A 16,355-nucleotide genomic window follows, 5' to 3' on the forward strand; every position below is an offset into this window, starting at 1 on the left:
CTCGGGCTGCGCCGGTGGACGAGGCAGGGGCTGAGTGGTTCGTAAGGCAATGTCGCGTACACGCGTCAAACGGAGAGGCGCAGCGTCTCGCTGGCTGGCTCGGTGGGGCCAAGCTGCGGCGAGGTTGTCGCCTCTATCTGATCGATGGCGTGGGTTGTGCGCGTTGCATGCGCTGCGTATGGGTTTGCAAGGGCGATGGCCGGGTCGAGCTGGGGCGAAGTGAGCGGCGCTTGTGCACGGTTTCCAAGGTGTTGCTACTGGTGGTGCTGGCGGTGCTGGTGGTGGTGATGTTTGCGGTCGTCGTCGTCGTCGTCGTCGTCGTCGCTACCGCCACAAATGATGCTGACCGGAGGGTGGATGAAAGAGAAGGTGGGAGACGGGATCAGGACGCAGATGGTGGGGAGGCAGAGATGAGAGGCAAGAGACAGGCCGGATGAGAGAGGGGATGACAGAGGAGCTGGACGAGGCAGGCAGGCCAGGTGGGCTCACCAACGTGTCGCCGACGCGCCCGCCTGCCTTTTTGGAAAAAGGGCTCTGGGCCTGGCCAGGTAGGACAGGCCGAGCACAGATGCGCAGGCGAGCAGGCGGGCGGGCGGACAGACAGAGGCCAGGTTTGGCAGAGAGGCAAACGCGACGCCCGGCCTTGCTCGCAGGCCAGGTCAGCCCTGTCCCCGCCTAGCCTGCCCCTCGGGAACGGCCCGCTTTTTCCCATTTCCCGCCCTCTCGCAAAGTTTTGCGTCAGCCTTGGCCTTGGCCAGAGGCGGGCGAAAGAGAGGCAGGTGGGACAGGCTAGGCTGGCAGGCCAGGCCTGGCCAGCTGCAAAGCATGTCCGCCCCGTCCGCCCGACGCGCGCCTTGACATCAACCCCGAGGCGGCCTTCTTGGCTGCCATGCCTGCCTGCCTGCCTGCCTGCCTGCCTGCCTGCTGGTCTGGGCTGGTGGGCGATGGCCGCGACCTCCCCCCTAGCTGCCTTCGCGGCCGATCCCTCGGGTCTCACCCATCGCCACCGAGGTGATGCTCTGTCGCTGCCGCTGCACCTGCCTTTGCTTGCAACCTGGCCGCCACCCTCTCTCGGCCCGCGACCGGGATGGCACAGGCGGGCAAGCCGCTCGTCGGTGGCCCAGCAGCCAGAAGCCCGAACAGCGCAGAAGCGCGGTGGGCAGCTAGTCCGAGCGAGCGCCCCGATCGCACATACAGGCAGCAAGGGTCCAGCCGGCTGGTGAAAGAAAGAGGCAGCAAGCAGCAGGTCGGCGGTCGGCGGTCGGCGGTCGGGGGCCGGGGGCAAGCCCCTGCACCGAGCACAGCAGCCCATCCCAGCTGCCTACCCTGCTGCCTGTTGCGCAGGCCAGCGCTGCTCGATCTTGCTTGCCTCCTGCTGGCCGCACCTGATGCCGCTGCGGTCGTTGGCCCACCTTGCATCGCCCGTGCCTGCCCCCGCTGCTCGCCGTCGTCAGCTGCCCCAGCTCCAGCTTCGCTGCCGACCCCGCCTGCTTGCCAGGCCGCCCTCTTGCTTTGGCTCGGCGCCGCCGGCTGCAACTCCCTCTCACCACCTCGCCCGACCCAAACCCCACCTGCTTGGGATCGGAGTGCTCAGCTCGGCGCTGCCATGTAGCCATCGTCGCCGTCGACCTCGTCGCCACTGCACGCCTACCTCGGGCAATGCTGGCGCTCAGCGTCCGACACGACGATCGCGCTCTTCTGCCTACTCTGCGCGCTTCAAAGACGGATCGACGACATCGGCCGCCGCTCCGATGAGGAAGGAGCACTCTAGCCAGGCAGGAACGAGTCTTAAAAAATGCCAGAGCACAGGCATGCGACCTGCCTGCCCGCCTGCCGACGCCGCTCCGAACTGCAAGGAGGTGCCCACGGTCGTGGGCCATCATCTAGCCATGATTCCATCGCATCGCCTGCCAGGACAGGACAGGCCGGACCAGATCATCGTGTGGGCAAGGGCGTCGATCAGAGCGAGAAGGCTGCAGTACAGAGCAACAGGAGGCCAGAGTAGGGGTCCGATGGACGTGGTGGAAAATCCCAGCCGGCCAGCCAGCCGAGTCGACGTCGGCGGAGGCAATCTGCGTCGGCTTTACGCCATGGCAGGACCGGCTTCGTCGTCGCGTCGCGGCGCGATGGCATCACGTGCCAGGCTCAGCGACAGGCTCGGCGCCTGGCTCAGCTGGCCTGGCCGCTGCCGTGCTTGCTTGGCCCCTCCTTCCTTCCTTAGCACTGCACTCGGAATTCTGCTCTGTCTCTCACCAGTCGTTCTGTCCGACACCGGAGATGCCCGTCGCGCGATGGCAGTACAAAGTACACTGTTACGGGGCCGACAGCGGGTCGAGAGGGGACGGACGAGCATGCACTGCACACGATGGGTGCCAGACTGGGCGGATCAGCTGGCGCCCGTGGACCTGCGTGGCCGGCTGCGCGCGACGACATGGATGCCCGAGTGGAGCGACAGCTTCTGCTCGTCCGTCTCAAAGCTGAGGAACCACGTCTCGCCGTCTTCGGCGGCACGGCCTGCATCCGCGGGGGCGGTTGCGCAGCCCTCGCCCTCGTCGACCGCGGCCACCTCTGCCGCGATCTCGACCTTGAGGCTGTGCTGCATCTGGCACTCTTCAAACGCATCTGAGACCGCTTTGAGGCGTCCCCGCAGCGGGATCGTCGTAATGGGCTCGGAAAGCGAGGCGTCCTGCGATGGGAGAGGACGGCGGAGAGTTTGACTTAGCTGCTGGCACGCAACGCTGGGACGGCGCAATGGTCCGGGCTCGCAGGCTCACCTCTTTGCTCTTGTAAAGGTCTAGGCCGCCACATTGGAGGATAAAGTACCTGCGCCTCCAGACCTTGAAGAGCGCAGCGTCGATGGTGCGATCGGGAGAAGGCCTCGTCAGAATCATCTCCACGATGCGCTGCGTTGGACAAGGGTCGTGGCCATGCCTGTAGCCGTCGCCGTTCCACCCCACTCACCAAGGACTTTTCGTTCTGGACGGCAACGACGCCCTCGAGCAGTACCTTGTCGTATCTCGCCAGCGTCTCGAGCTTGAGGGTGAGCATCTCGCGCTCGGCGAGCTGCCTGCGCTGCTTCGCGGCCAGCTCCGTCTTGCGCTTGGCCTGCGCCTCCATCTCGGCGGCGATCCTCGCCTCGCGTTCGGCGGCCTGAGCACGCCGCCGCTCGGCCTCGATGCGCGCCTCTTCCTGCTCCTTGTCCAGCCTCTGCTTCTCCCTCCTCGCCTCGTCGGCCTGGCGGAGCGCCACCTGGCGTGCCAGCTCCTCCTTCTGCCTGCGCCGGCGCTCGGCCGCCTCGAGCTGGCTCCGCTCAAATGCATCGAGCCGGTCCCTCTCTGCCTGCTCCCGGGCCCACTTGGCCCTCCGCAGACCTTCCTGCTCCGCGAGGTCCTGGTTCCTCTTTTGCGCCTCCTGCAGTTCCCACTCAAGCCTGCTCTGCTGCTGCCTGGCCTTCTCGATCTCGATCAGCGCCGCTCGTTCCGCCGTCAGGGCCCGCTGGCGAGCCTCGAGCGCCTTGGCCTTGAGATTATCCATCTCGCTGCTGCCGCCAGCGAAGCCGCCCACGTCGTCGACAGGCGAGGACAGGTCCGTTGTCGCTTCGGACTCGGGTGGCGGCGGTGGGAGCTCCTTGTCAAAGAGCGATGGCGCATCGCTGCTGTAGTGCGAAGCTGACCGGGTCAGCTCGGTGGCCTCCCGCGAGTGTTTGGCGATCCACGTCCGCCCCTCGAGGCCCTCAGTCTCGAGAGAACGTGCAAGCTTGCGGAAGCCCACCATCTTAGGCGAGAGGTCCGCCGCGGTTTGCATCACGTTGCTGCGGTCGGAGAGGATGGGCGAGCGCGGAGCAGAGTTCTTCCGACTGGTCCGGACGCTGATGGGTGTGTCTGGCAGCGGACCGACGGGGTGATTCTCGTTGGCCACCCTCCAGAGATCGGCGGTGCGGTAGCTGATGACGCTGTCGTGCTCGTGCGAGAGCTGGCGCTCCCTGCCCTGGGCGGATCGGCAGTCCGAGTCGTTGTTGGACTCGGGAGAGTAGGGCACGTCTGGCATCGGCTTCTCGACGAGGATGGTGGGCGACTTGAGCACCCTCGAATCTGGTGGTCTCTGTGGCAGGGCCTTGCGAGGTGCCGGCGAGGTGGGCGGCGGCGGTGGGGCAAACGCTGGCGGCGGGACAGCCGGGGGCTTGGAGCGCGGCCGTGGGCTTGAAGGCCCCGAGGCGGCCTGTTCCGCCCTCAGCTTGCGCATCACCTCGTCGCGGATGGCCTCGTCGGCGCGAACCCGCGCCCTCTCGGCGTTGAGCCTGTCCCTATGGAGCGCCTCTTGTCTAGCCAGCTCCTCCCTCCGAAACTCAATGGAACGGTTGCGCTCCTGGGCCAGTCGCCGCGACTCGTCCGATTCCGACAGGCGGAAGGCCACGGGCGACTCGATGCGCTGCCCGCCAGCCCGGAAGCCCAGCACGCTGCCACTCTCCGAAGGGCGGATGGTCGACGAGCCTTCGCTGTCTGTTCCGATCGAAGGGCGTCCAGAGGTCGGGCGCGAGCCTGCAGCGTCGTCCTCGTCGAGACTGATGGGTGCTGCCAGGCCCGAGGCGGTGCGCCAGGCAAGGATCCTGAGCTCCCTCGCAGAGTTTGGCCTCGGCTCCTGCTTGAGCGACGACCAGTCCGGCCGGGCTCCGCTGGATGCCGAGGCACCCGTCCCAATCTCAGAGACTGCCCTCTTTGGTGCAGCGAGCGTCGGATCGGCGAGGAGCGCGCGCAGCTGATCCTCGCGGCGAGATGTGCCGTAGTCGCTGAATCTCGGCGAGGCGACCACTGCCGGAGACTGCAACAGCCCAGAGCCGTCTCCTAGGCCGAGCTTTGACCTGACGTACGCAAGTGTGAGATCGCTGGGCTGGGCGATGGTCGTCGAGGCGCAAACCGAGGGGCCCAGCATGCCCGTGAGCGACCTCATATGAACAAAGGCGCGGGCACGCCGCACTCCGCTACAAGGGCCCGGAAACCATCAGTCGATAAGAGTCAAGGACGATAGCGGGACGCAGTGCGCACGGTCGACCGGACTCACCTGATGTCGGGCCCTACGAGGAGGACGAGGAGGATCTTCTGCGAGTGCTTGATGAGGGCAAACGTAGGCTCTGCTGGGCGCAGCTTGGCCCTGGCCGAGTCGAGGCCGCCCGCCGCGGCTTCATAGAGAAAGAGGGTGTCGTCGGTATCGCGGTAGCCAAGGATTATGTGGTCCCAGCGGCTAGTGCTTTGCTCTAGCTGCCTGAACGCAGTGGTGAGACTCGAATCGGCAAAGTTGAGCGCCATCCTTAGAGGGGGCGCGGCGGACGGGGAGGCCGTGGCAAGATCTCGAGGCCCGGTCGCAGTCGTACGGGATGCCTTCCCTGGAGGACCCTATGGCGAGCGGGATGCGCTAGAAGCGGCGCGGACAGCACTTATCGAGACGAGGGCATGCGGGCGCTGCGACGCAAGCAATGGCAGACGTGCGTGGGGTCCCTGCACACACACGAGGGCCGGTGAGATTGGCAAGATTGAGATGAGGCGGTATGGCGGCGAGATGGTCGACAGGGCCGGTCTGGTGATGCTGTCGGGCTGGTCGAGTTCGTAATGTCGGCGGCGCCAGAAATCCAACGATTCGGGGTATAGGTACAAATGAATGGCGATTTGATCGGTGACGATGCTGGACGAGGTCAGAGGAGGGAAGGACGCGAACGAGGTCGAGATGAGAGATGAAAGATGATAGATGAGAGATGGACGAGACGAGGGAGCCACGAAGAATGACGGGGACGAGGAAGAGGGAGTGACCAGAAGAACGATGATGATCAGGCAGTCGTTGCTGGTGACCGGTTTGCATGGCAGCAGCGCTGAGTATGAACAGGTCGAGGACCTGCAGTCGCTGGGCAGGCGCATACAGAACGCGCCCTGGGATGCCGTCGCCCAGCCCTATCCCCCCTGACACGACCCGCAGTGGTGGAACATGTGTGTATGTGTGTGAGGTCCCTAGCAGCACATGCGGCCACGAAGACGAGCGCTTGGCCTTCGACGCTATCCGTGAGCCTGTCTGCACGAGCATCCGACGTTTGTCCCGGCGGGCAGCAGGAATACAATTTATGTATGCTCGCTCGTTCCCCTCGACTCGAGCGACGCAGCACGCAGCCTGAGCAACAGTACACTGACTCACAGTGCTCTTGCCTGTGTGTGCTTTGACGGCCGTTCTGCGCACTGCAAGGCAAACAGAGGGACGAACGAGGGAGGGAGGACGTAGGTGCTGACTGCTGACGACGGCAGGGTGGCTGGGCTGCAACAGCCGACGCTCGGGGGGCGAGTGAGCGTGGGGCCTCGCTCGGAGCAGAGGCAGGCGTTTGGTGAAACCTGACAACCCCGCTTGGTACCTGCTGGCTGGCTGGCTTGCTTGGTGGCCTCTGAGACCCCGAGGACAGGTGCCGAGTAGCGGCGCTGGCTTCACGCCTCGCGTGGGTCCCCTCGCCGAGGTCATGGTCGAAGCCGTGCAACCACGCACGAGCCTATACTGTACAGTACATGTTTGGCCTCGCTCTCCGAGATCGAGGTCCGGCACCAGATCGCATCTGTGCGTGTCCCATTGCAGGTCACGAATGGAGAGGCCCGCCGCCGGGCTGGAGGAGACAGAAGGAAGGGTTGGGCCTCCGCTCGTTTGGCAAAGATCTTCAGGAGGATCTGCCAACTGCAGCTGGGCCAGTCAAGGCCCCTAGCCCGGGCTGACCACGTTCGATGCTGCGACGCTTTGGACGGAAGGGAGGCCGAGGACCTTGCCTGCCAGGTGCATACGGTGTTGGTCCTGGCAGCGAGCGCGCTTGGGTTGGTCGCGCCCTGCCCGAGGCTGGCCAGCTCAGCCGGTTGTCGAGCGACGACACAACGAGGGCGCAAGTTCTCGAGGCTCCCTGCCTACCGGTACGGACTCCTGGCACAAGCAATGGCGATCGTCGACAACACAGGATGGTGCGCTAGCGGGGCTCCCTGGCCTGTAGCCTGTAGGTACCTACATGTACATGTACAGCATGCCCAACCGTCGCCTTGGTCGGCCACCACAGCGACGGGGTGTCCGCGTTTCTGGGCCCCCTTGCTTTTTCGCCCTAAAACGAGCTCGGGAGCCGACGCCGGCCCCGCCCCTCCGTTTGTGGCGTCGCACGATGCACGCTCGCAGGCAAGGTTGCGTTACGCATGGACTCGTTCGCGGCCGAGGTGCGGTAGGTGAGTTCATGGGCGCCAAGTCTGCGTTTTCCCCGTGCCGCTTCTTTGATTCGATGTGCCTCTGTTCTGGCGACACGGAAGCGACGCCGGCCGGGCAGAGAAGGCCGGTATCGAGTGGCGAAGCGGGACCTTTTCTCCATGGCCGAAGGATCCAGCGCACAGAGGGCTCTGGGTCGGACAGGTAGGAGGTCGAAGGCAGCAGCAGGCTCTGGAGTGACTGCCGAGGGCTGCGCGGCCTGTGCCTGGTGCAGCTGCCGGTCGGTGTGGCGTAAAGCCTCTCCGATTTCGAGGTTCCTTGTGTCGCGCCAACCGCAGGCCGAGCTGTCGGGACCATGTAACTAACTACGCTGATCCCCTAGTGCCCGCCCCGGGTCCCGGACCTGCTCTGGCAGGCCTGCCGCGGGCCGCCAATCGCCGGCCATGGCGTCGCGGGCAGAATGGCGTCTCGCACGAGACGAGACGTGCGCCTCCCTCCTCCACCTTGGACTCGTGTCGCTGGCCAGAGGCTGCCTGCCATCTTTCCAGCCCGTGCGGTTTTGACCCACGCTCCTTTTAGCCACCTGCAATATCACCACCAAAAACCGGCAGAAAAGGTCCACTCGTTCATCGCCAGATGCCGAGAGCCAGGCGACAAGGTGCAAGCCGCGCCGCGCGATATCAAGATTGAGGCGCTCACGAGATGGCCACCAACAGGCTCCGACGACGCCTCGAGGAGGCCGACCCGGCCACCCTGGCCAGGCTCTCCGAAAACTTCTGCCAGGTGAGTGGACCTTCCTTCGCTGGCGGCGCTGCCCGCCTCGTGAGGCGCCTTGCAGTACTGACCTCCTGGAACGTCGTCACTACTCTCGTCTGGTCTGACATCGCAACCGCAGATCGGCACGCCTCTGCCCTCGCTCGAGAACAGAAAAAGAGACCCCAACGAGTACAAGCCGATATGGCAGCAAGAAGCACGCGATGAGCAGGGGCGGCGGCGCTTCCACGGCGCCTTCACCGGCGGATTCTCGGCGGGCTACTTCAACACGGTCGGCTCAAAGGAAGGCTGGACCCCGTCCTCGTTCCGATCCTCTCGCGCCGACAAGGCCAAGGGCGGCCAGTCCAAGACGACTCCTGTCCAGAGCCGCCCGGAGGATTTCATGGACGAGGAGGATCTGGCAGATCTGAGAGACTCGGCCCGTCTCAAGACGTCTTCCACGTTCCAAGATGCTGCCGATCCATCCCACGATCCGCTCTTGGGGCTGTTCGGTGGTCATCGAGGTGACCAGGATGGAGGAATCGCAGCTGCGGCCCTCCAAGACTTGGTTCGCCCGACCTCAACGTCGCTCGGCTTCAAACTACTTCGGAAGATGGGCTGGAAGGATGGACACGGATTGGGCCCCCGAGTGACAGCGAGGAAACGACGGCGCCTCATGGGGGTGCAGCAGGCTGGCGCAGCACCCAAAGCGGATGGATCCGCCAGCGACGAGGCTGATGAAGAGGCGGACAAGCACCTCTTCCCGCCGCCCAACACAGTGCTGGTCCAGCTCGAGGGCAGACAGGACAGGACGGGACTCGGCTGGAAGAGGTCCAGCTCGCTCAACGAGCTCCTGACCGAGGTCAGGTCCGAGGCTGCGGGGCAGAGACCAGGCGAGCCCTCCGGGCGTCCTGTGTTTGCCCCGTCAGGCGCGGACTCCGACGACGAGGCCGACGTCTTTGCCGGTGAGCCGGACATTCGCACGTCGACTCTGGTCCGCAGCAGTCGAACGGACGCCCGGGCTGCCATGACAAGCATCGATGCGCCGAAACGGACGACGGAGATGCGCACCGCCGACGGGGTCAACACCTGGCTGGACGGGCGCAAGGTTGCCGTGGGGTTCAGGGTAGCGTCCAAATCGATGGCTCCGGATCCCTGGTTCGCGCCGCCGATCATTCCGAAAGGCTGGAAACCGAACCCGCAGGCCATCTGGGACTCGCACGCTCCGACGATGGCGCCGGCCGCCGCACCCGGCAGGGTTGAGGGCAGTGCACCAAAGGCGCTCGACCCCACCGCCCGCGGCACCATCCTTGGCGAAGCACGCATGCCAGGTCCGCCCCCTGCACTCTCAGACTTCCTCTCAACAAAGGCGCGGGAACGCCTCGCCGCCGCCGCCGCCGGAGCATCTCTTCCTCAAGAACCGGCTGGACCCGCGCCTCCGCCCGCCATCGAGATACCCCCCACAGATCCGGCCACCGCAAAAGCTGCGCTGCATGGCTTCATGCCGTTCGGGGATGACCCGGCCAAGCAGTCGCGTTACCGCACCTATCTTCAGTCACAGGCCGATCCCGCCTCCAACGTGCAGGTCCAACGTTCGCCCGGCCAGCTCGACGACCACTTCCAGCACGAGCTGAGGGAATTTGCCAAGAGTGCGGCAATCTTCCGGCCAATGAGCACGGCCATGGCCAGCCGCTTCACCAGCGCCAGCAGCAAAGCGGCGGCGCAAGAGACTGCCCCGCCCGCACCGGGGCTCCGACAGCCGCAGCCGCGACCCGCTCCAAAGTCACAGGGAGGCGAAGGGGACCACCCTGCAGAACCGGAAGTGGAGCTGACACCGGCACAGCACGCAGCCAAGGCCGGGATGTTTGGCCGCCTGACGAGGACCGTTGAGCCATGGTACCCTGTTCGCCTGCTCTGCAAGCGCTTCAACGTGCCTGACCCTCACCCGGGCAGGACCGAGGACGACAATACGGCTGTCGATGCCAGCAGAGGTCGAGAAGAAATCGATCCCTTCTGTGGATCGTCGAGCGCCAGGAACCGAGCACAAGCCGACGTCGGAGCCAATGACATGTGGGATCGGAACAAGCGGCAGATCCAGGACCTCGCGCAAGCCAAAGCCTGGGAGGCGTCCGCGCCAAGAGCGCCGCCTTCCGCAGCCGCAGCCGCAAGCGCGACCGGACGCGGCACAGCACATGGCGGCGCAAGCAGCAGATCGATCGAGACGCTCGGCCTGGGCGACGACGAGAGGCAGGGCGCGGACACGACGACGTACGTCAAGCCCTCTGTCGACATCTTCAAGGCCATCTTTGCCTCGGACGAGGAGGACAGCGACGCAGACGACGACAACGACGCCCTGGGCGCGAAAAGGAACACCTCTGCAGCAAACCGAGAGGAGAAACACAAAGCGGACGAGTCGCTCGGCGATCCGAGCACCTCGTTCCGGCCCACCTTTGTGCCGCGGTCAAAGCGCAAGGCGCACGGCGACGAGCTAGCAGGTGAAGCGCGCGGCTGCTCGGATGAAGGCGGCGGAGCGATCAAGAAGAAGGCGGACAAGAAGCAGAAGAAGGACAAGCGGAACAAGGCCAAGGGCATGCTGACCTTTGACCTCGACGGAGAGGACGACATGGGTGACAGCGGCGCTAGCATGCCTAGCGCCATCACACGCAAGGTCAAGGCTGGAGGACCAGGCGAGACAGCAACTGCTGTCGAGCGGCCGGACAGGGTTCCGCGGCCAACTGAGCAGAGCACAGCGCCACCACCTAGACAGCCAGGCGAGCCGCGCCCAAATCGCCCGAGAGCATCCGACCTCTTCTGATCGATACTTCGCTCCACCGACTGGCATTCCCCGGCACAAATCTCTGCGACGATGCGATTGTCATCATATGCGACCTGTTCACGGAGCACCAGACTGCAGCTGGCGTTGGCGATCCTGCTCTCGATACCAGAGGTACAGATCTACCTTGTGCTCGAGCATTCGGTGGTTGCGACGAGTCTCATCCGGCAGAGTGAGGTACGCAATCGGATTGGGCAGCCGACCCGACCACCTCTCTGGCTGCGTCGCCCCAGAGCGTGCGAGCGCCCTCGTAGACCAGACGGGCGGGGGCTTCGTGCGAATCGCATCCAGCGACCTGGAGGAGGTTTTGTCTCGGCCCTGACAACCGCTCTTGGGCTCATGCCGCCTTGCCGTAGGGCCGTCCGCTTGCAGTGAGAACCTCGTCTTTTCGCCGATGGTCCGATCCCGTTCGACATTACTGCGGAGGGCGGGGTGCGGACCCGTCCGCTGGCCCGCTGTGGCGCCGGCTTGCTCCCTTTGCAGTCTAGTCGGGCGAAATTCCCTCGCGCGTGGATCTGTGAGCTCGGGAGCGAGGATCACGTCCAAGGAGTCGAGCACCTGCGTCAAGCTCTGATTGGGCGTCGCAGCCGTTGATTCGTATGGGCCCGTCCCGTCCTCGCTATCGCGTGCTCTCAGTGACCCTGGCGAGCTGGGACGGGCGGGATCGTCGATGCTGAACATGTTGCCTTCGAGCAGCGAGGACCGTCGACTCGCCGCAATCGGACGGGACGCATCGCTCGATGAGGAGAGGCGCCATTCGTGCTCGTAGCCGCTCCACCTCTCGCGGCCGGATGGCGAGAGGTAGGCTTCATCCACTGAGTTTCCGGCGCTGCGGATCACTTCGGTCTGAGGGGATGCGGCGCGGTCGATGGAGGACCATGCGTTTGCGAATGTCAACTGGGACCCTGCACCCTTGGTGGCAGAGCTCGGCCGGGCTGATGCACAGCGGTCCGCCTGTCCATTCAGGTCAGAGCTGGTACGAGTCTTTGGGCCTCGTCGAAGCCAGGACGCGAGAGATCGCGGCGGCGTGTCCACTCTGCTAGGGGATATGGCGACCTCAGCCACCGCGTTCGCGAAGCTTGACGTGGCGAACCCATTGAATGACGACGAGCCATCCATCAGACTCCGCGGTGCATCGACAGAGGAGCGCCGACTCGTCGAAGCTTCGGGCCCTGTGGCGTGGCCCTCGTGCTCGGACGGCCTGTCCACCGCCGAGGAGGAGGTCGGGGGCAGGCTGCTCGATGTCTGGTCCTTGCCCTTCGCAAACCTCGAGCCCAGCGAGATGGTGGTATCCGAGGCGGTCGAGATCCTCCTCCTCGTCGACGAGGATGCGGTCGAACTCGCCTCGCTATCGTTGGAGAAGCGTCTGTGCGACTCGATGTCCATTCTCGCCGTGTATCGTTCCTTCGATACGAGATGTAGTCGAGCAGGTGTGGCCTCAGAGGCGAAGGGGTAGGGTGACGCCGTTTGCAGGGTACAAGGTCTCGAAGGTAGTCTTTGTAGGTTCAGGGGAGGCAAGAGGCTATGATTGAACCCCACCGAGGTCGACCCACACCAGGCAGTCTTGTACGTTCAGGAGGACGGCCGTCTCGCTGGCCAACGAGTCAACGACGAAGGCCGTCTAGCCCACCAACACCTACAGCGGCCTTGCGCCACCCCACCTGGGCGGACGGAGCTAGGCAGCCGAGAGGGTCCAAGCATGGGCGAACGGCGAACTTGGGCGCCATGGCAGGTAGCAGAGAGTTGTGTAGAGCGGGTGGATTCGTTCCTACCTGCGTATAGCAGGCTTATGGGCTTACATACATAGCGTGTATGTTGCGCTGCGGGATGGGTGCGTGGGACTTGGTCGGTGGTCGGCAGCCTATCCGACACTGCGCTTGAATTGCGGCGCCAAAAGAGCTCTCACGAAGGTGGACAACGTTCGGACCTCCAGGCGAAGTTGTCACCGAACTTGGTTGGTTGTCCCTTGACAGTTCTTCCTGCGAGCACACCCGCCATCCTTGGGGCCGGGACGGTGAAGTTTGGAAGCCGTTCGTTACGTCTGAAGCTGCAAGAGTGCTCCTCTGTCGTACGTCTGCCATGCTTCGATGCGGGACGAACACCGCATGGCATCGATGCGCCGCTTCCGTGTCCGGGGACGGTGCATGGCCCGCCTCGTCTCGATCCTTGGAGCTGGCCGGCCCGTGCCATCCATATCATATTCCGATCCAGGCAATCTATGCGCGACGTCTTTTGATTCGCCCGCTTCGAGGTGGATACAGTAGGAACGGAGAGCGCTCCGTGCTGCGTGTTGGCCCGGTCCCGAAAGCGACTGGCGACGTGCAGTCATACATGCGAGCATCTTGGCCGCGGTGCTAGGCAGGTCGAGACAAAGAGGCCCGGCGAAGAGCGCGCATACGCGGACCGCTCGTTCCTCGCTCAGCTTCCTCATACAACCCTTCTGATGCCGTCGGCTGACGCCAGAGGGGTGACCGTGTGCCTGAGCCCTGGCCGCTCGTGCGTCTTCCGCCCCCACTTGGATGCGGCCAAGGCGGTGACTTGCTTGGGCCGGGCAGGAAAGCCGGCTAGCTCAGTCCTCGAGACGACGGCCACGACGAGTGCAGCCCCGCAGTCCTGCGCGCGCAACCGATGCAATGCAGTCGATGATGCTTCTTTTATTTCTCTAGCGACGTCGAAGCGACCATCGCAGAATTGATTACGAACAGTGACGTGAGGTGGCGTGGAAAGGGAGGAATGGGGGACCCGGGGAATGTATGTTTTCTGAGAGCGAGAGTGTAAAAGAGGGGACGGAAGGGGAGGGTGGAACAAGAAGGGAAGGGGGAGATGGAACTTGAGGAGGCGAGTTCACTTACTCGGACATGGCGATGGCCGAGTCCGAGTTGTAGCCGCTGTCGGGCGAGACGGTGCGCTTGGGGACGCCCTTGCCGTTGCGGTAAAAGGCGACCTGGTCCGACTCCTCGATGTACTTGCACTCGCGGATCGACTTCCACAGCGAGACAAAGACGTTCTCGGTGCTCTTGGCGTAGTGCTCGCCAAGGCGCGCCTTGAGCGCCTCGGTGGCCTCCCAAGCGTGGTAGTGCGGGATCTTGCTCGAGACGTGGTGCAGAACGTGGGTCTCAGAGATGCCGTGGAGGAGGTAAGGGCCGACGGGGCCGAGCCACTGCCTGTCGATGGTGCACAGGGCGCCGCGAGGGAAGGTCCAGGTCTCGGCCTTGTAGTGGGGAAGCATGGGGTCGGTGTGCTGGAGGTAGGTGATCATGACCAGCCAGTGGTTGCACCAGAGGTAGGGGATGAGGTAGTAACGGAAGACGTCGGTGAAGCCGCGAGGGGCCACCGAGGCGCCGAAGGCCATGGCCGCGAGGGTGCAGGCAATGCCAAGGTCGGAGATGAGGATCTGGGAACGGTGGCGCTTGTCAAAGATGATGGCCTCGGGGTTGAAGTGGTTGGTGAACTTGGGGTAGTGGAGCTGTCCCGAGGCGTTCTGGATCAGGTAGAGGGGCCAGCCGAAGAGCTGCTGGATGAAGATGTAGAAGAGGTTGTAGGCAGGAGCGTCCTCGAGCGTCTCCTTGAGCCACTCGCCCCAGGTCTCCTCCTCGGAGACGACCTCCTCATCCTCGCCGGCGTCGGATCCGGCCTTGGCCGCAGGCTTGAGGGGGAGAAGACCCTTCTGCGAGCGGGTGCGGGGCACGAAGACCTCGTCGCGGGTGAGGTGACCGGTGGCGGCGTGGTGACGGGCGTGCGAAATCCTCCACGAGTGGTAGGGGACGAGGAGGGCCGAGTGCAGCACCCAGCCGACGGCATTGTTGAGCGTCTTGCTGGTGCTGAAGCTCTGGTGGCCGCACTCGTGGGCGATAACCCAGAGGCCGGTGAAAACGAGGCCCTGCAGCACCCAGTAGACCGACCAGAGGGCAAAGCGCGCCAGGTTCTGCTGGACGCCGAGCGAGAGGTAGGGGGTCAGGGCGTTGGCCTTGTTCTGCGAGAAGTAGGAGCCAACCGAGGGGTCGATGTAGGTGGCAGCGTAGCCGAGAGCCGCAACCATGGCAAGGTCGTAAAAGACGTAGGTGAACGACTTGAACGCCGAGCGCTCGAAGCAGTGGGCGGGGATCGCGGAGAGCAGGTCCTTGACGGTGAACGAGGGGACATTGAACTTGGCGAGCTCATCCTCGTTGTAAGGCTGGGCCTGCTTGTGCGAGTACTTGGTGGGCTTGGCTGCCTCGTTGCTGCCAGCAGCAACGGGGGCCGCCTTGCCGGCACGCTGGGTAGCGGCCGTGACGTTGGGCGCAGCCGCGGTGGACATGTCGTTGGCCGATGTCGACGGGCGGGAGGCGACTTCTAGGTCGTGTGTAGACGCGACGGGACGGGTATGGTCGTCACAGAGAGGGTAGGGTGGATGGCGGGGGTGATGGGCGGAGGGGGAAGGAGGGGTGGGAATAGTCTGCGCAGAGGAAAGTGCGGCGCGGCGCTGCGCCTTTATGAGGAAGCATGGCCTCTGCTCGCCACCCTGCCTGCGTTGGGCTCATGGAGGCCTCTTTGTTTCGCCGCCCAAGCCCGGCCTACCGCTCAGGCCGTTCCTCACCTCATCTCTCTCCCTCTCGCTCACTGCGTGGCGGGCGGGGAACGAGGCGGGGGGGTCGGGTCGAGGCAGAGCCCCGGCGCCAGCTCACAGGGAGGTCGCTGTGAAACTTTTTTCCTCTTGCCTGCTTTCTCGCCCAGCGGACCCCCCAATTAGGACTTCAGAATTTCGCCTCTCCCTGGCGTTAACCGCGGGGGCCGCCCGCCCGGCGAGCAAGGGGAAATGGGCCAAACCTTGGCTAGCCTGCCTCGTGCCCGTTCTGGCCCGAGCGCCTTGCTGGCAAACGCCTTGGCCTGCCTGTCAAGGCCTGCCTGCCACTCGGCCTGCCCCCGTTTGGGCCCACCAGCGACCGCCACCTCGTCACCAGCTTCGCATCTCGCTCCTCTGGACATGAGGTAGAGCGAGCCTAAGCTCTCGGCTAGGTACCGTCGTAGGCTGCGGATTCTGTCCAGACAGCAAACGGCCGAGAGCGAGGTGGCAAATTAGAGGCCAGCGCAGCCTGGCGGACCGAAATGTTGGGGCGCAGGTGGGCTGCACGGCGGGCGTGAAAGGCAGGCAGGCAGGCAGCAGGCAGGCGTCGAGACGCCGAGAATCCACGTGTGTGGCCTCGACTCGCCGCTCAACTTTGAAGCTTCCGCGGCTGCCTGCCCTCGGATCCGCCGTGTCGAATTCGACCTGCAAACGTGGAAGCCCGATTCGCCGAGCGAGGTCGTCGGGCTGCCTCGATCTCGGATCCGCCTTGCGGTCATCATGCGCCGACGATCGATCGTGTGGGCCAGCCAGGGCCAGAAGGCCAGGGCGAAATCTTGGAAACTCAGAGGGGCCCACCGCCATCGAGCTCCGCCTCAGGCCGAAGGGAAAAACGAGATACGACGTCGGCGACGAGGCAGCATCGACATTCTCAAGCCTGGCCACCCTGCAGCCCCCTATCCATCGCCCTACAACCACCACTCACTCGACCGCCAGCACCAACGACACATTTTCGACACCGCC

The 16,355-nt window shown here is 64.6% G+C and overlaps 4 protein-coding genes across 4 annotated transcripts; 1 reads left to right on the forward strand and 3 right to left on the reverse strand.

Moving 5' to 3' along the window:
• Window positions 1-2,386: 2,386 nt before the first annotated feature.
• On the reverse strand, window positions 2,387-4,947 carry PFL1_00918 (uncharacterized protein; the record flags this gene model as incomplete). Its single annotated transcript, XM_007878419.1, has 3 exons — window positions 2,387-2,686; window positions 2,775-2,837; window positions 2,962-4,947. The coding sequence occupies 3 exons, from the start codon at window positions 4,945-4,947 to the stop codon at window positions 2,387-2,389; spliced, it is 2,349 nt and encodes a 782-aa protein (XP_007876610.1).
• A 2,958-nt stretch (window positions 4,948-7,905) lies between these two features.
• On the forward strand, window positions 7,906-10,771 carry PFL1_00919 (uncharacterized protein; the record flags this gene model as incomplete). Its single annotated transcript, XM_007878420.1, has 2 exons — window positions 7,906-7,986; window positions 8,099-10,771. The coding sequence occupies 2 exons, from the start codon at window positions 7,906-7,908 to the stop codon at window positions 10,769-10,771; spliced, it is 2,754 nt and encodes a 917-aa protein (XP_007876611.1).
• Window positions 10,772-10,849: 78 nt separating this feature from the next.
• Window positions 10,850-12,175, reverse strand: PFL1_00920 (uncharacterized protein; the record flags this gene model as incomplete). Its single annotated transcript, XM_007878421.1, has 1 exon — window positions 10,850-12,175. The coding sequence occupies one exon, from the start codon at window positions 12,173-12,175 to the stop codon at window positions 10,850-10,852; it is 1,326 nt and encodes a 441-aa protein (XP_007876612.1).
• A 1,462-nt stretch (window positions 12,176-13,637) lies between these two features.
• PFL1_00921 (uncharacterized protein) lies at window positions 13,638-15,086 on the reverse strand (the record flags this gene model as incomplete). The annotated part of the gene is made up of 1 exon (XM_007878422.1): window positions 13,638-15,086. The coding sequence occupies one exon, from the start codon at window positions 15,084-15,086 to the stop codon at window positions 13,638-13,640; it is 1,449 nt and encodes a 482-aa protein (XP_007876613.1).
• Between the last annotated feature and the right edge of the window lie 1,269 nt (window positions 15,087-16,355).

Source organism: Pseudozyma flocculosa (assembly GCF_000417875.1).
Source record: "Pseudozyma flocculosa PF-1 unplaced genomic scaffold scaffold00002, whole genome shotgun sequence".
Taxonomy (NCBI): Eukaryota; Fungi; Basidiomycota; class Ustilaginomycetes; order Ustilaginales; family Ustilaginaceae; genus Pseudozyma; species Pseudozyma flocculosa.